At 47.8% G+C, this 19177-nt stretch overlaps 1 protein-coding gene across 14 annotated transcripts in view; it reads left to right on the plus strand.

Annotated features, from left to right (window-relative positions):
- SH3KBP1 (SH3 domain containing kinase binding protein 1) overlaps window positions 1–19177 on the plus strand; it is a 322979-nt gene that overhangs the window by 259310 nt on the left and 44492 nt on the right. For all 14 annotated transcript variants that reach the window (XM_087860197.1, XM_087860193.1, XM_087860198.1 and 11 more), the window contains 3 exons: window positions 10489–10540; window positions 13436–13516; window positions 16217–16376. In XM_087860197.1, coding sequence (XP_087716323.1) covers window positions 10489–10540; window positions 13436–13516; window positions 16217–16376 — 293 coding nt within the window. The remainder of the gene's footprint in view (window positions 1–10488; window positions 10541–13435; window positions 13517–16216; window positions 16377–19177) is intronic.

Genomic DNA, 19177 nt, shown 5'->3' on the forward strand with positions numbered 1-19177 from the left:
TGCGTGTCGGGACACCGGGCGAGGGGAGTTTGGTGGACCATTGAAGAGCACCGGCATTTTAGTTCAGTGGACCTGGCTTCTGAGCCCTCGGCCGTTCTGTAGGCTGCGTGTGAGTGTGAATGGGTTCATTACCTTCCCCAGCCTCACTTTCCTCATCTGGCAGCTGGTCGTAGTGACCCTTGTTCGGTGGTGTTGCATGAACAAATAAGATAATGTGTGTAAAGCACTTGGTGCGGTGCCTGGAACATATAAGCCCCCAAATGACCAGAAGCCTCCGTTTGGTGAGCAGACTGCCTGCATCCTGTGCGGTGTGTCCTTGGGGTGCTGAAGTGCCCAATACTGTCGAAGTGGCTGAAAAGCACATTGTGTAGCTGAGGACGCAGAACGAGGCCACTGATGTTCTTACACTGTGTGTGTACATATATGGACATGTATACACATGTTTGTCCATATATGTATTTGTATGCACCTCTGATCTGCTTTCTCTTTGTGGGGACCCATTTTCCAGTGCTGTTGTTTCAATGAGCCAGTCCATCTTTGGCTCACTCCAGGTGTATTGTCTCTCTGATGAGGATGGAACAAGAAAGTTGAAAAGTTGGAAGCACTTTTCTTTATAACAGGGCAGGAGTTTGGTCTTTTCCATTCTGCTCTGCGCCTCAGGGCTCTTTGCTCAGGCTTTCACTTGACTTCTGCCTGCCTTTCTGGACTGGTTCCTGTTTATGCCTGTTGGGGCACTGCTACTAGACCATGAACCTGACCTTGACCCATGACCATTCCTATGGAGCTGATGTTTGTGAAGGATAGCTACCCATTGGTGGATTGGTTGCCAAGGATACTAAACAGCATTGACGGTGTATGTAGTGTCTAGGTGAATGAACATGATGGTTCAAGAAGCTGCAAGATGTCGGTATCCACCAAAATCATGCCCTGTAGATCTTTAGATTGGTTTGAAGCCGAGGGCCAACACCCTTAGGATTTTGGATAGCTTGCTTTCCTATATTGTTTAGCTGAAGAATGTTCTGTTCCACACATGTTATTCTCTCTCGGAACTGAGTTTGGGGTTCATAGAATCTGGATTCTGCTTCCTGCTGTTTTCTATATCCCTGACACTTAGTGCTGGTTCATGGGCCACACTTGATCAGCATTACCTGGAGCTTGTAAGAAATACTCAGGCCCTACCCTAGACCTGGGGCATCAGAACCTGCATTTTAACAAGATCCTCCGGCAAACCGTTTACACATTATAGTTTACGAAGTGCTGGTATAGAAGCAGGTATCTGTTTAAGTGATGACAGCTCCACCTTCCAGTTCCTGACCATATTTTAGGAGGGGAATAAATTCTCAGAACAGAGAAGAGCTCACTATTCAAGAAAAAATTTCTAGCAAGCAAAATCACTTGAGCCATTTTTATTGCATGATTGAGGTGTGGTGGGTTATCAGTTGACAGCACCCACCCCTGAAAAAAACAGATGCTAACATTTTAGTACTGACTGGATAGTAAATGTTTTGAAACAAGAGGACACAGGAGTGAGGTGTGGCAGCCGTTTCTAGAGCACAGTGCTCGTGACTCCAGGCTACAGCATCGGCTAGACCTGGGCTTGAATCATGGCCCCGTCACTCACTTGTTCTGTTCAAGGTCACCTCACTGGATGTGTCTGAGCCTCAGTATTTTCACTTATAAAACTGCGAGAAGAATCACACCTACCTTGTTGAACTGTTGAGAAGATAGGAATTCTTTAGCACGGCGCCTGGTGCTTTAACTTTACCCGTCTCTGTAATTACTGTTTGCACGAGTGTGGGAAGGCTGCAGCTGAAACCGGGCAGTAATGACAGAAATATGACTCTGGCTCAGCTTGCTTCAGCCGGTCAAATCAACAGTTTCTTGATGTCTTTATGAGCTTCCCTGGGAATCTAAATGCATCAGAGAACTTTGATGATAGCCTTTAAAAAGAAATCTAGTACTTTAGAAAATGTATTTGTAGAGATAAGCGGGCACAGAATGGCATAATCTTCATGTTGTTTCTCATATTTTTTTCAGGACCTGCTACCTGGCAGTTATGTTTTACATTTATTTACTTATGCACTGTGTGTTTATTGGGTCCCTTCTCTTGGGCTAGCCACCGTGCTGGTTGATGAGAAGGGAAGAGTACACGCAGTTGCTGCCCTTGTGGGCTTAGAGTTGGGCAGCGGGTCTGATGTTAAGGCCATAGAGACCTGCTGGACCTTTCCAAAAGGACATTGAGGATGGGACTCTTCCAAGGAGTGGAGGGGAGAGGGTCGTCCAGACTGCCTGTTTGATCCTTCTCACTGATCTTTGCAAGCCTGGTAGAAGGTGTTCACGTCCTGAAGCATTTGGATGCCAAGACCTTCCTGGTGCTTCCTCTCCCTGTGGCCAAAGAATCTTAGCGAGCATGCTGTCCTGGGGGACATTTGCCACCTTCCTGGTTCTAAGTGAGGTGGTATGATTTTGAAGGCTAAGGTAAAATCTGGATAATTCTTTTAACAAATGGGCAGTCTATGGTTGCCTACACTGTGGCACCTTGCTTTCTAGTTCCCAGTCATATTTTAGTGAGGCAATAAATGCACCAGGTGAGAGAGATTCCATGGCATACCCTTCTAGAAGCTCTGCTCTGTGACATAAAGTTTTAAGGGGAGACTTCCACCGGGAGGGTGAAGTTGTCAGTGAGGAGCGGACTCAGCTTGCTCGTCGAGGCATGCACGCTCTTTGGGGCCCCATGGCATCTCTCCAACCTCAGACGAGCAGCCACCATCTCTTTGATAGGTCTTTTTTTTTTTAAAGATTTTTTTCTTATTCCTATTTTTTTTTTAGATTTTATTTATTTATTTGACAGAGATAGAGACAGCCAGCGAGAGAGGGAACACAAGCAGGGGGAGTGGGAGAGGAAGAAGCAGGCTCATAGTAGAGGAGCCTGATGTGGGGCTTGATCCCATAACGCCGGGATCACGCCCTGAGCCGAAGGCAGACACTTAACCGCTGTGCCACCCAGGTGCCCCTCTTTGATAGGTCTTTTAACCTTGTCTCTAAGAAGAAGAAAAACTGGCTGAGGGAAACAATAGTCAAACCCGTCAGGCAAAGTCATACCTACAGCTGAGAAGTGATTGTATAATGTGACATTTCGCTTTTAGAAAATTTAAAGTATTCCATTCTTTTCATCCCCTCTGGCCCATAAAACCAGCCACCCAGCTTTGCATTGGCTGCCACACCAGCCTTTATCGCTGCACGCAGGGTACTGGTGAGCTGGTGACAGCGTGACGGGAGCTGGGGCTGTTGTTTGCTGAGTTGGCTGTGTAAAGATGATTAGAATCATTAACACAAATGCACTGTGTGAATGACAGAATCTGAAACATTATTCTGCCACCAGTTTCAGCACATGTCATCTTGTCTTGCCAGTGGCTGGGGCTGCAGCCATTCACCCGGAAAAGAGGACGGTGTGGGACGATTAGGGCAGACAGCAGCAAGCAGCATCTCTTCAGCAGCAGACCTCTTGAATCAGTAGGCATCACCAAGGCATTCTGACGAGGCCGGCTCTTTTCTGCTGCGGCTCGGTACGGACTCAGGTGGTTACCACAGAGCCTTTTGGAATTTTCTGGAGGGCTTTCTTTCAGAGAGTCCTTGGCAGATTCTCTCTTACGAGGTGACAAACGCTTTGGGGCTTTCTCTCAAGATGTTCCCTGGGGGGAGAGCACCCGTTGATCTCTTGGGGCATGTTTTAGAACAATTACGTAAGCTATTTATGAGAGAACCTAGATTCAATGGCTGTCTGTTTATTTTGAGACTTGACAGTAAAATTGAATATCAAAATGGAAAGATTAAATATTCTGAGAGCTCTAATGAAGCAATGCACATGCTCTGTCATCCTTATTGAAGGAAAACGGGGAACTTGAACTCTCAAGAACAGAAAACTTCTCACTGTCATTGAAAAAAAAATAGAATAGATACTCTGAACGACAGTGTTCTCAAAGGATCATTTTTTAGAAAAAGTCTCAGGCTCTAGAGCCTTGAAGAGAAGCTGTTCAAATCACCTGAAGAAGAGGTGGTTGTTTTAGTATCCATCGACATGGAGGACTCTTCTAAGAGTCTGTATACCGTGTCAAGAACCAGGGTGTTGCGAAGGTTCCCGTAGCGAATGTTCTGCCATGGACGATCTGCCTCTCAGAGACACAGAAACCTTCCCTCAAAGATTTCTAAAGATGCCTGTGGCTGCGATGCAGGCTCACCTTTGCCAACTCACAGAGACTTACCCAGCGAGCAGACTGCCAGCTTACTAATTGCAACAAGAACTGAAATGTCAGCCAGTCTGGAACACGTGGGTCTGCCCGCCCAGGGCGTTTGCTCCCTGTGGGCTGGGTTTTTTAGAAGCCAGATTCTACAGGAAAGTACATGTATTTGGTGCTTTCTTCAGGAGCTAGTGGTTCTCACCAAGGGCCTTGCAGGTCTAGCTGGAGGCCCCCTCGTGCACCAGTGGGAAGGGTGCCCCGGGGGGAGCTGTGTGTTGAACTCAGCTAATCCCAGAGGCCGCTCTGAGTGCACCGCACCTTCGGCCTCAGCAACTCTCCACCGCTCTCGGTGTTCACAGCTGACTGGACCCTTCGTGTTCCTTGTCGATCTCCAGACACACTGTGGTACAGTCAAGTACGTTTCCCACTTTCTCAATTATGGTTGAGTGCCAACCTTAAGATCACTGAGCAGTTTTGTAGGGTCCAAACTTTTACAGGAAAGGAAGACTCGCTTGATTCCCACAACGGCTAGTTGGCTGGAGGGGGATTTTGCCGGTGTAACTGTGACTACAATCTCTTTACCATGTTCCTAGGAGGCCCCTTACCTTAGCCCCCATCGTCTGACAACCCAGTTGATAAAACAGACTCAACCCAACTTTTCTTTGTTCCTAGTCATGTCCTTGAGCCTTTTGAGGACCAATACTTCTAGTTTCTAAAGATGTCTAGTGAATTATTTCCCCAAATAGTCTTCCAAAAAGAAGCAAACGTGCTTCTAATAGGCAGCATTGTGAAAAAAAAATTCACATGTCGTTTTCTGGGTAATTTCACATGCAGAGATGGGGACCGTCAAGGCACTAATGTCACCCAAGCATGACCTAATGACAGAGCCCTAACTGAGCTTCCCTGAAGTAGCCTGGATGGCGCTCCTTCTCCCTTCTCTGCTGGTACTGAGAGCCTGTACTCTCTCAGTTGAGCACCTTATTCAGTTGGACCCTTGCCTGAAGTGCTTCTCTGTCATCGTTCCATCCCAACTGTCATCTTTTTTGAAAGCAGAGCCCATGTCCCAAGCTTCTCCTTCATGGGGCCCAAAAGTGTGTGTCTTAGTTCAGGCTGCTGTAACAGAATACCATCGACTGGGTGGTTTATAAACACCAGGACTTCATTTCTCACAGTCCGCATACTGGGAAGTCCAAGATCAAGTTGCCAGCAGATGTGGCATCTAGTGAAGGTCCACTTCTTGTTTCGTAGATGGCTGTCTTCTCGCTGTGCCCTCACACGGCAGAAGAGGTAGGGGAGCTCTCTGGGGTCTCTTCTATAAGGGCACTAATTCCATCTATGGGGTGCCACTCTCATGCCTCAATCACCCCCCCCCCAAAGGCAACACCTCAGCATACCCCCACATTGGGGATTAGATTTCACCATAGGAGTTTCGGGTCCATTCAGTGGACAAACATTCAGCCCATAGCAGCATGCTTGATACAGGGTTGTCTCTCAGGAATCACTTGTCCTTTGGTCTTTTGGTGACCAGGTGTACCTTCCCTTCCTTCAGTCCTTCCCCTCCTACTCACTGCTCTCTCCTGCACTAGTATGAAAGAGGAAGAGGGGGGCAGGGAGAAGTCAGGTCCCTTGTCATACTCCTTCTCCCAGACATGGGGGAGCTCGGGTCTTTCAATCTGGATGTGAGGTCTGGGCATGGAGTTGAGGCATCACTTTTACAGTGGGCAGAGGGGGCAGAGGCATGAGCCAAGGGGGTAAAGCGTGAGAGCATCTTGGGGAGAAGCCAAATACCAAAGCCTGCATGATTCCCCAATAGGCTAGCAGTCTGGATGGGTCCAGCCAAGAGGGAGACCAGGAATACAGGCCACCAGGAAAACTCAAGAGAGACCGTGCTGAGAGCAGGTATTTGAGGTGGCCCCCAGGGACCTCCTGTGCTAGGGACTTTGTAAGGTACAGAGGGGCTCTTACAGGTGCTATGATCACCCCAAGTGTAGCCCCAGCTGTACTCTTCGGAGGTGTCACCAGTCTACCAGGAACAGGAAAGAAAAGGGCAGAGTGGAGGCCTTTGTGTGTTTCTAGAGCCATGAAGGGTGCCCTGGTCAGAAACTGTCCATTTTTGTCCCCTCCCCAGCCTCACACAGACACCTCTAAAGAACTTAGCTGGATGCCTGGAGGAGGGCTTCCCAAGGCTCAAAATCAAGCTAAGACTTGCTTCCAGAACCTTACCATATTCCTCTAACAAAGTGCCCCCTCAAGGGTACCCAGCCATCAGGAGTACACTCCTCTGGTTATTCTCAACAAACCACATGTGTGGGGCCAGAGCTCTGAAGGCAAGAGGCCAAGTGGCAAATCAAAATTCCTGCCAGGGAGGCCCGTTGAGCCAGCTGATGAGCTCTTTGCCTGGGACTGGCCGGGCTTGCCAAACAAAGGGCAGAGTCAGCTCTGAAATCAGCCTTCCTGCTGTCTTCACTCCAGAACATTCAGATCTATTTCCTTCCTGGTAATAATGGTAAGAAATCAGATCTAGTTAATGTATCCTTTGAAGGATGGCGTTTGCTTCTGTGTCCAAGCCAACGACTCGACACGGGCAGACGCACACGCAGGCGCACGCAGGCCTGTACACCCTGCATATGGGAAGACCGTGGAACACATTCTGCTCTCCTAGAAATCAGAAAATGTTGGCTCATTGATTTTGTTAGGAACATGTTCATGTTGGCTCTTAATGAATTGCCACAGTCTGGACATTGAGGGATGTGAGTTCTGGGCCCTCTTTGGCCACCACCCAGCGGTTGACACAGTCCCTCTGGGCCTCAGTCTCCTCCAGTGTAGAGGGGACCTTGTGATCACTCATAGCTCTGACATCCTGTGTTTCTAGCCTCGATCTGCAAATCGAGCAGGCTGAAGCCATCTGATTTTGGATCTGGAGTGTTATATTTCCACTATGGAGGGAGGGATAAAGAGAAGAAATAGAACGAGTGCCTCTAAAAATTCATGACTTAAAATACTCGCCTGAGTTGAAAGGGTGTTTCTGACTGCACACCTGTGGCGCCAGTTAATGCTGGTCAACTCGGCAGAGAAGGCATTGGGCTGCTGCTTAACCTGGAGGTCCCCTCTGTGCTGTTTCCTTCATCCGGCCACAATCGGACATTTTGGGGAAAACCAACTAAGTGACATGCTTACGTCTTTTGATTTCAGAATTATGAGTGCCTGTGCTGAAGTTTTTCCTGTCACGTTTGCTACAGATTTTCCCAGCCTGCCTTCTCAGTTCTCACTGCCCCATCTTCCTGTTGCACTTAAAGAGGAAAATCCCTGTAGGCTCCTGTGCAATCTTCCATTAATCACTTGGGGGGGGGGGGTCTGGAGCTACACGGAACCCTGGCCCTGGTTTTTGTTTAGAATTACCTTCAAAGACCTCTTCTTTGAAAACATGGCATAATTTCTCATCTAAGGAGGCAGGAAGGCTAAGTTTGAGGGCATCAGAGAGTGAAGTCAGTCAAAGGAGAAAAAACAAAAAACCCAGGCCAACCTGTAAAGCTGTCCTGCTCACAAGCAAAGCTGGCCCCCAGCCAGTGCTCATCAAGCCCGGTGGGTGCAAGACACATAGTCACAGACTGTTCCCTCCTTTCAAAACTGCCCCCACCTGCCTCCACTATCGCCAGGGCTCCTCACGACAACCTCACACCTCTGCCTCCTTCCTCTGCCACAGTCAAGCACACACTTGCCATGACCACGCTTGTCACACGCTGTCTCTTAGCCTGACACTTCCTGTCTTCTCTCTCAGTGCCCCTCTGCCCTGCCCGGTCACATTCCGTGTGTCTGCCCCATGCCAAATCTGACACAACACTGAGGGATTTTTTTCTTCGCACAGTAATCTTGGAAAACATGATGACTTGTAATTGTCTTGTTTTATTTGGGGCCCTGTGGTTTGAGGCAAGGTCGCTGGGGGAACAGCCTCGGCAAGAGGAGCTCATGTGAAATTGGTTATAAAATATTTCAAACGAGCAGGAAGTGAGCAAGACATCCACTGGTTAGGCATCTTTGGGGCTGGGCCGGGAAGAACTAGGCCACAGGGCGCTGTCTGTGAATAAGAAGTTATTCTGATCCTGAGGTAAAGGAAGGTTAGTTGGCAGAGTTTCAACAATAACTTCATTAGGTAAACACGCATCTGTCCCCAGCTAGTTTATACAAGGACAGGGCAGGGAGGCAGAAAAAGGAAGAAGTTGGAGTGGAGAGCTGGAAGGGGCTGGTAGACAGGAAACGGCCTTCCACCAGCGGACGGCCTGTGTGCAGGGGGAGGTGGCCCTCAGAGCATCTTTCTTTCTCTTTTTTATAATGAAGTGAGTCTGTACTCCTATAGACAGTACCGAAACATATTAAGAAGGAAACACACACACGCACACACGCCCGTAATCCTACACTAGTCAGGTATCACACTATAAATTTATTCCTTTCCAGTCTTTTTCTCTTTCTGTATATTTTGTAACATAGTTGATTTGAGCTCCTACTGTAGCTGCAATTTGATACTTGTGTTTTCTTCCCCCCAGCCTTCATATGATACAGTTCCCTGTGCTTTGGTACACGCTGTGTGTGGTATATGGCCGTGTGGTGGTCTGCCTTGTGGATGCTCTCTGGCAAGGCGGGTCCTTCCCTGTGGTCAAGAGCACCCCTGTGGGTCAAACAGCATGGGGCTGGGCTCCCAGCCCCCCACCCTATTTAACAGCCTGGTGACTTGGGGAAATGACTTCATCTCTTTAAGCCTCAGTCACTTCCTCCACAAAGTGGGCACAATAATATCATTATTTATAGGGTTGTCACGAAGATTCAATAGGGCAGTGCTTCCTGACTCCCTCTGCATATGAAACCACCTCCTCCCAAGAGGGAGATAATGCTGTTGCCATTTTACAGATGAGAAGCTTTAGCTAGGTCAGTTCACCTGCTCAGCGGCCACGGCTAAGAACTGGAAGAGTCAGCATTTGTAATCAGTCAGGCTCTGACACCCGCCTCTCAGCCACCACGCTACACTACTTACTCGAGGTAACTTGGCCACGTCACCCAGCTACTGAAGAGCAGAGGTGACATGTCACAGAATCCAGAGCCTACGTGCTGTGATGCCTCCTGAGAAGGTTCCTTATGGGTCTCATATTCTCCCGGTTTCCCTCGAAAGCATTTCTTCTGTGCTCTAGTGCTGTAGCGGGCGCCGCTGGGCCCCAGCGGGCAGGGGCCGGGGGCTGGTGGGTGCTTCAGCTGCTCCTCACGGTAGTGTCCGAGTGGTATGTTTTCAGAGTGTGGGAGAGCGTCTCTGGAGCTGTTTAAGAAGTCACTGGTGTATGATGCCCAGAGAGGGTTGGGAGAAGCATCAGCAGCAACACGGATCGGATTCTCAGATCCTCCTGTTTCCATCTTTCCTTAATGATTTTGTTACTGAGACGGTTTTCTCCTCGCCTCTGGCTCCCCTCTCCAAGTATGGTGTCCAAGAATTGTGCCCTGGCTGGCTTCTTGGCCCCTGAATCATTTGCCAAATGCAGCCTGACCATCTTCCTCCTACAGTTGATCCTGGGTGCGCAAGGAGAGGCCCTGGAACGGGTTCAGGGAGGGATGCCACCGATTGCCTCGCTGCCTCATCACCTGTGGAGTGACAGGTTGTGAGAGAAAAACAGACCACAGCCAATATGCAAAAAAAGAGCTCCCTTCCACTTTCCAGGGTTACAACTGGTCTGTGGGAGGCCTCGAGAATGGCCTGCCAGCCTTGGGGTCAGAAGGGGCTGAAGGCTTAGAACCCACTGACTCCCAGCCTCAGCAGCACCTTGGCCTGCTTTTGCTGAAGGTCCCCGTCCAGAGCAGATCTGATTTCGAGCTGTCCCAGTGACTCTCCTGAATCACTTGGTTATTCAGCAGATTAAATCTTAATTGCAAATGTGGTTTCAGCGTAGGAGGACCATTGTGCTTGCTGGTTTCAGGCCATTTTTGCTGAGCCGTGCTTTTCCAGAAGGCTGTTACAAATTTAGAAAGGGGGAAACGGTATTTCATTTGTCCATCAAAGTCTTGTTTTGCAGACTGAATTTATTTTAGTTTTGGTTTAAAGGTGCCAAAACCTGACATCCCCGGAGAGAGAATTGCTCAATTTTTTGGAGAGCTCCTCTGGACTGTCCAAACTACATCTAGAAAACAGTGTCTGTGGTCCTTATGTGACAGGCCCACAATCTCGTTGGCTTGCCAACAATCTCATGTGTTATCATTTTGATTCATTTTTCAGAGACCCAAGAAGCCGCCTCCTCCATCCGCTCCTGTCATCAAGCAAGGGGCAGGTAATGTGCTTCCGTTCTGGACACAGCGTGCGTCTTTCTGTGTGTATTTACAGCACCCTCAGTAGAGCTCAAGATTCTTAGATTCAAATGCCACGGATCACCAAATTGGGAAGCTACCACTTGGTCTCAACAGGCAGATTTTAAATATACTGCTGTTTTTCCGAAAAATTAAATATAACATTAAAATGTATCCCTGGTACAGCGGAAAAATCTAGCCTCCCAAATGAATGGCCAGAAAGACTTTGCTATGGAGTAAACCAGTTTTTTTTCTGTTTTATTTTTTGTATTTCTAATCAACTGCTTTTGAGGAAAGAACTTAATTGTCCTGCTTTGCCTGTGCCCACCTAATCTCGAGGGTCAGCTTAGGGAGGGTTCCTTCCCATGGGTCATAGCCTCACCACGCATGTACAGTGGTGCTGAATTTTTAACCAAAAAAAAATGTGTGGTTAACCAAAATTTGTACTTACTTCACTTACCCCGCCAACAAAAAATGTTATTCTAGCAATAAATACTTTTCCTCATGATACGTTTTTCATCTTAAAAAGAATCCAATTTACTTTTTCTGTATAGTTCAGACATTAAGGTTGAATAATATAGGAAGACGTGACGTGGTTGGACATTTGGTAGCTCATTGTGCACAGGGTTCTCATACATAAAAATGATCATTCATATTTCCCCATAGAACTCCTTTTTATAATTGTTAAGAACTAATTATGGGGAGAAATTCCTCCGTGAATAACTAGTTAAGTGGCATTTTAAAAAATTAACAACTAAAACAGAAGAAGAGTAGGGGTATTTTTAGTTCTGCACATTAATAACTGTGATAGTTCTATAGCATTTAAAGTGTGAATAAATTTCCAGATTGGTTTATTCACAAATTTATCAAGGAGTGATTTTTTAAGGTTTTTTGTCACACCGAGTTGGAGGGGAAATCAGCTTGATCCCAAATTCCTTTCCCATTCCCTTTAGGATAGTTGAGAATTACAGAGATTAAGCTCTGAAATGAAGTGTTAATTACATCTCCTGCTCTGCCCCCATCGTCGTTTGCATTGAGTAGTTTAATTTTGCCACCTAGTGGTTCACACCGGATCAATATTTTGTTATGCTGAAATTAAAGCTGGCTGTTTTGCTTTTCTCAGACGACCCTTTTCCTCGGGGCCTTGGTGATGAATTACAGACCAAGGAGATGAGCTGAGTGGCCCAAGGCTCAAGGAGCCCAGAATGTAACTAGGATTGGATTCTTCATGGTAGTAGGATCATCAGTTTCAATCCTGCATCTCTAGGAATGATAACGAACTTTTTCGTTATCATTAGAGCCTAGATTGTACCATGATAGGCAAATTCTTTTTCTTTTAAAGCAGTTTTACGAAAGGTTATGCTGGATCTCTGTGGGGCAAAGCAAGATGGCATTTAATTTTCCTAGATTCCTACTGCTCATTTACCCTGCTGAATGATCCTGGGAATTGCTTTGTGACCGGGAGGTAGATATTTCTATTTTCCTTATCATCAGCTTTCCTTGTGTTTATTTGCTTAAAAAAAAAAAACAGATCTGGAATTGACAGAAATTAGATACAGTGTTTAATTTGTAGTGAGTCGTTAAGGAGATTTAGGTAAAGCGTATTCAGTGGATTTTTTTTTTTTTTAGTTGCTTTGGTTTCTGTTGCTATGTAATTGAGACTTTAGTACCAAGCACCCATCCATAGGGATGGGCAGTAAGGAATTCGTCAAGCACTTAAGCAAGTCTCTAAGTCTGAGGGGCACTTGTGATTGGTTTTATGCTTTAGCTATTTTCCAAGTGTTCTTATGCACCTGAGGCCATGGGCACTGCTGAAGAGCCCAGGTGAGGGAGCAGCTGCAGTCGACACGGCCGTGCAGGTGTATTTGGAGAAATGTCGTATGTAACGTTTGAGGGATTCAGGCGCAGATTGACTGGACCGAGGGAGAACCACATATCTCCTGGGCACATCCGTCCACTCCAAAATTGGCTATAGGTACTTTTGCTGCATAACAAACCTCCCCAAATCAGGTGGCAGAAAACAACGATCTTCTTATGCCCATAGCTTCTGGGGTCAGGAATTCGAACAGGGCCTGACCAGGACATCTTGTCTCTCAGCTCCTTGATATTTGGGACCTCAGCTGGGAATGCTGGGCCAGCAGAGGCTGGAGGACCCACTTTGGAGATGGCTGCTTCACTCTTATGTCTGGCTCCCCTTGGCAGGAGGGGGCTGTAGGCCAGTGTGTCTACACACGGCTTCTTCAGCGGGCTTCAGGGTTGTAGACTTCTCACATGGACATTCAGGATTCCAGCAAATAAAGCATAAGCGACACAGTCTTTTACGACACAGTCTTGGGAATTATATGGTATCGTATTGGCCCCTGGTTGAAGCAGTCATCAGCCTACCCACATTCCAGACAGAGGACCTAGACCTCACCTTTCAATGGGAGGGGTCGCAAACAATTTGAGGCCATATTTTAAAACTGCTACAACATAGAACCCAGGTCCCTGTGAAATTTCTTTTTATTTGTTGAGCAATAGCCAGTGACCCATTATTTGCATATTTTGGTGATTGACTTGTTTATACATATTTTCCAGCCACACCCGGTGATTTCCTGCGACTGTTTTGATGTCTAAGGAAGTCAGATTTAAATATCAGAAAATATTCATGGCATTCTTGTAAAGTAAGGATGTATAGGCAGGAAATTCAATGACATAAGCCAGAAATGGCTTCTGCTGTTTCTAAACGGCTGCTATTCGTCAGGTAACACCAGCGCCCAGCTTAGGGGCAGAAAAGCCTATTGACTTTGACGTACCTGATAAATATTTAAAATGCTGGTGTGTCTCATAAATGGGTAGAGAAAACATGTTCTGATCACTGTTAATCCCTTCCCCCTTAGGCACCACTGAGAGAAAACATGAAATTAAAAAGATACCTCCTGAAAGACCGGAAACCCTTCCAAACAGAACAGAAGAGAAAGGTATGAAATCAAGTCTTCACTAGTACTGATCGAACAGCAGGAGGCAAAGCCTTTGGTCATAGGGCTAGTCCAGATTACCCACAGTTTGTTTTTTGGGGGGAATATGGTGATTATGGTTTTATTTTGGTTGCTTTTAAATATCCCATTTCTAAGGAAATAGGAGAGAGGGTTATGTGGTGCTTCTTTGGGCCAGAATTCCTCACCAAATGAAAAACAACCAGTCTGGTCACTTAACACATTGGGGTTCCTCCCTCCCAGTCTTCCTGCCATCACTGCCCTCCCCACACCAGGGTCATCCTGAAGTCAAGGTGCCGAGTGGAAGTTTCGTGAGGGCTTGGATATATCCACCGCAGTTTCCATCCTGCCCTCTCCCTTGCCTCGTGCCCCAGGGCGCTCATTAACTGTTGCCTGGTGGATGTGACTGAGAGAAATTCCCGTCTGGACAAATGAAAGCCATCATCCTCGTCATGGCTGGACTTTTGAGTCTGGCTACTATGTCACAGACACATTTCCTTGGTCACGAATGCTGCGGGGGGTGGGGGGTGCATGGCAAAACTGGGAGAAGGAGCTCAGGGCCCACAGTCCCCTGAAGGCGGTCAGGAATGTCATCTGAAGGGAAGTAGCTTCGCCGGACTCACACAGTCAGCTTTACAAATGTATTTGACTCCTACTGTTCTGAGTATGTCTCCCAAAGAAATCTGCACGCCGTGGAAGGACTCATTTTGTTAGGTGTCTAAGATTTGATTGATCACACATTTTATGGGAAAAGCGCTATGTTATTATGAACAGGAGGCAGACCGAATTCCATTTTAAAAAGCAGTTATTTGGAAGTCACAAGAGAAATGCTGAATTAATGAATGTAATTATTTGGAGGTGCTCCCGGGTGGCCTCATGAAATTTTATTGTGAAATTTAATATTTTCTATCAGCCTGCCAAAAGTTTTACCAACACTGCTAGCTCTTAAGAAGTTACATCTCTTATCTTTCCCAGTGAACACTTAAAATTTGAGTTGTGGAACCTCATTGAAAGGCCAGGTGTGTGTCCCAGAGCAGTGAAAAAACAGCCGTGTGTGTATCACACAAACAGCCCTTTGAGGAGAGTGTGTGCTGTGACCTGACCGAACACTGCCCCCTATCCACATGGAGGACACATGACTACTTTCTGGCTGATAGCCAGGCCCCATCATAGGGACACTTCCTGCTCTGTTCATGCTGACTAACATAAGGACTCGGCTTACACTTGAACAACTGCCCTAGTTGGCTGGCCAAGTGGCCACACACTTCTGGTTCCTTCCACTCCTATGGTTCCTTGTTTAGTGCCACAGTGGGTCCAGAAGGCAGAAACCCCGGTCAGAAGCAACAGGGGAGCCAGAGAGCCAGCCCCACCCTGAGACTTGGCCTCCCCGTGAGGGGGGCACAAGCCCCCCTCCCACTTGTTCTGCACACTGCCAGAGGGCCCCCCTAGTCCCTCCCAACAGGAGGAATCTCCCCTCCTTTGCATTTCAGCCAAGCCCTGCCTCTTCCGGACAATAAGTGAGCTCCCAGCATTCCTGGATGGAGCATATTCCCCTACTAAAATGTGGGGATGAGCGCGGTGATATCTGTATAGTAACTGGTAGGCTTTTTAACGCTTTGCCAGTCAGCCTGGGCACCTGAACAATAAATATGAGTGTGTGTTTGCAAGCAAAACATGTTCAGAGTTCCAGCTTACCAGCGAACATAGGGAACCTGCCTGTCCTCCAGTGGGCGGCTCTGAGAAGTTCCATCTTTATAAAGAAGAATGTGGATGCATGTTTTTTACACCACACATGGGGCAAGGCTAATTGGGGACAGAAAACACAAAGCTGTCAGTCACGCCGCTGCTCAGTTGGCTGCCAGATCTGACTTTAACTTCATTCTAATAGCTGACTCCAAAAACCCTTGGAAACCAAATACCTGTGAAACCCCAGTTCACCTTCCAAGTTCAAACTGTGCGCAAAAAGAATCCAGAATTAGTTCTTTGTTCCTGGAAATGCTCCCCCCGCCCTTTACACAGGCTGACCTGAGAGGCATCAGGCCTCTTGCCTCCTCACACCCAGCAGGTCCTGTGGGTCCTTGACCAAACTCATCAGCCATTTGCTGAGCACCTGCTATGTGCCAGGCACCAGGTAGGATCTAGAGAGATGACCAGACATGAACCCTGCCCTGGGAGCTGATGGCCTACAGGCTCTGCCAGGCATGCGCACACCCAGAAAGTAGCCAGGTGGAGGCCACTTATAAAGGGCTGCCTTTCTGGGCTTAGGTGAGAAAGTAAGAAAGTCCGCCTCTGAGGGTGGGTTTGGCTGTTGAGAAGGGAATGTGACGGGGTCGCGGTTCAGCCAGGCTGATGAATAGGATCATGATGAGCCTGAGGAAGGATCAGCAGGAGTTCACCAGGGTGGGCAGTGGCCAGAAGGGCCCTCCAGGCCAGCACAGCAAAGGCCAACGGTGAGCTGCAGCTGTGGAAGGGTTTTTCCTGACTTGACCAAAAATAAACAAGGCTCTAAAAATACATAAATAAAAATTTAAAAAATAAACAATGCTCTTCACCTTCCAACTTCACCTTCGCAAATAGCATCAGTGATTTTTTTTAAAAAAACAAGAAACGAACAATCTGCCCCTAAGTACTGTCACTTACACTAGATCTCTGTCTTCTTTATGCTTTTTAAACAATGACTTAAAGAAAGACCAGAGAGAGAGCCAAAACTGGACTTACAGAAGCCCTCCGTTCCTGCCATACCACCCAAAAAGCCACGGCCACCGAAGACCAATTCTCTCAGCAGACCGGGGGCGCTGCCCCCCAGGAGGCCCGAACGACCAGTGGGTCCCCTGACCCACACCAGGTACTACTCTGCTCTTGCTACTGGGGGCGAGTGAGGGTTGGCTGCGGGACGCAGGAGAGGGGCCTGAGTGCGGCCAGCTGAGGGAGGGGGGACAGAGCTGCCCTTCCGCCTTCTAGCAAAGCTGTCTGAAGACTCTGGCCCCTTCTCTTCTTGCTCCCGTGCTTGGGCAGAGGTGGGTGCGAGGCTGGGAGGCACAATGCGGGTTTTAGGATGAGCAGATGGGAATCAGGTATCCAGCATGTAGGCTCTGCTCACACGGAGGGATTTTCCCTGCACTTCTTTAGGGCACGCTAGCTGCCCCTCAGACCGGAAATGTGGCTGTCACACCCAGCCTCACCCCCTGGACGTCCCGGCCTCAGGTGTGCACATCTCACTGGGAGCTCCATCCCCTGACCCTGTCCCTGCTCTGTGGTGCCTCCTTCCCCAGCCCTAGGCTCCCTCTGCCCTGGACTGCACAGCCCTGTTGTGGAACCCAGGACCCAGCATGGCAAATATTGTCTTAGTGTACATGTCTCCGAACCATGAGACCCTCAAAGGCCAGGGACATGCTTTGTTCAGGCAGTAGTTCTGAGGTATGCCCAGTACAGCTCAAATTTGTTCACTGGCTGGCTGGGCACACGTGTCAGTAACGGGGAGTCAGAGTAGGACATTGTGCTTCCAGACCCGAGATGCCCACCACGGAGCAAAGAAGCGTTGTGTTCTCTCCGCAAGTTAATTGCCAGAACTTTCTACTGTTACGTGTGTTTTGTGTGTGTTGGTGTCATATATCAGAGCAAGCTGTTGGCCTGGAGGTCTTTGCATGTACCTGTTGAAACACGGTCACTCATGAGATTTTTATCCTTTTAAGCCAGGTTCGCATAGTGAGAGTCACACGGGGCTTCAGCGCCCTCGTGTTGGAGTCAGGCAGGCTTCCAGTTTTGCATCTTGCCTTGCCTCATAGGTAGTGTGAGCCTCATCATGTCACTGCCCCTTTCCACCTCACTTTTTCCATCTATAAATTGAGGATGATAATGGAATGCACCCAAAAGGTTGGAGCAAGATAAGTCCCAGGTACGCAGCCCCATGCTTGTAAATCAACGTTAGTTTCATTGTCATTCTTATTTTTTTTAAGATTTTATTTTTAAGTAATTTCTACACCCAACGTGGGGCTCATTTACTTCTTAGGAAACAATGTTTAAATTGTGGTAAATGCACATAACATGAAATTCACCACCATAAACCATTGGTAAGTGTAGAGTTCAGTGACATCAAGTGCATCTGCATTGTTGGGCAACCACCTCCATCCATCCCTAGGCCTCTCTTCATCTTGCAAAACTGAAACTCTGTACCCATTAAGTACTAACTCCCCTTCCCCCTCCCCCAGCCCCTGCCAACCACCAGTGTACAGTTGACCCTTGAACACGCAGGGTTAGGGGCATGGACCCCCGTGCAGTTGAAAATCCATGTACAACTTTTGACTCCCCAAAAACTTCACTGCTAATAGCCTACGGTTGACCAGACGCGTTACCAATGTAAAGAGTCGATTAAGACATAGTTTATACGTTCTACATGCTACAGACTGTATTCTTACACTAAATGAGCTACAGAAAAGAAAACATTATTAGGGAAATCATGGGGAAGAGAAAATATATTTACAGTACTGGCCTGTATTCATTGAAAAGTATCCACATATAAGTGGATCTGCACAGTTCAAACCAGTGTCGTTCAAGGGTCAACTGTACTTTCTATGTCTGTGAATTTGACTACTCTAGATGGCTCATATAAGTGGAATCATACAGCATTTGTCTGTTTAAGACTGGCTGATTTCACTTACCCTGATGGCCCCAAGTTTTATCCATGTGGTAGCGTAACTCATTCACTCTTAATAAAAACACCACTACCACCCTTGCCCAAATACAGGGGCAGGTAGCCATGTGAGTGGCTAAGCCCACGTGCAGGAGGCCGGCTGCCCAGCTGAGCTTGCAGCCGGTGACCTCAGTGCAGCCGAGCCCATCAGAGTGGCAGCCGGTTCACCTGCGTCGTTCTGCGGGCATCTCCCAAGGTCCAAACAACTGCCCCCATGTGATGGCCCTTGGGGAGACTAATGGGACCAGGGCCACTGTTGAGCGAGTCAGGCCCTACACATCGTACCCTGTTCTGCCGACAGATAGAACACATATGTGCACGACAGGGCCACGTGACAGCCCCAGTGACCTCGGCCCAGGCCTCAGTAGATGGTTGGCCCGGAAGCTAGCACTCCAGAAAAAAAGGGTTATGTAAACCTAAGTGCTTCTGAAGAGAATATGAGCTACACAAACAGTGAGACTGGAGAGCAAAGGTTACACATCATTTCGTGGTGGGTGAGAGGGGAATGGAAAGCACACTCTGCCAAATTCTGTTAGTGTTCCAGGGGCTACAGACATTTCCCTTAAGTCAGTAACAATTTCCAGAATATTCCTGTTGTTCTAATCTGATCTGAAGAGAAGTGCAATTCCAGTGGCTTCTTTGCCATCGAAGGTTTTTCTCAACCCTCTCATTGTGGGATAGGAACAGGCTTTGTGAGCCACCGATTAGAGCTGAATATAAAGGGGAAGTGAATTGTAACTGCTGACCTTCGGGGCTCACAGAAGCCCACTTCGCTTCTCTCCTCTGCCTAGCTCTTCTTTGCCCCCAGCTCTCCCATCATCCACTTGTCTGTTAGAAGTATGGATCGCTGGGGAAGATGCGTGAGGAGGGCTGTGTATAGAAGCCAGTGGAAAATGTAACCATTCTTCACGTGTGCGGCCTCCTACTTACCCCATGGTGGCCCAGCCCCCAGGGCA

Source organism: Ursus americanus, chromosome X (assembly GCF_024610735.1).
Source record: "Ursus americanus isolate L20-20 chromosome X, mUrsAme1.1.p, whole genome shotgun sequence".
NCBI classification, from domain to species: Eukaryota; Metazoa; Chordata; class Mammalia; order Carnivora; family Ursidae; genus Ursus; species Ursus americanus.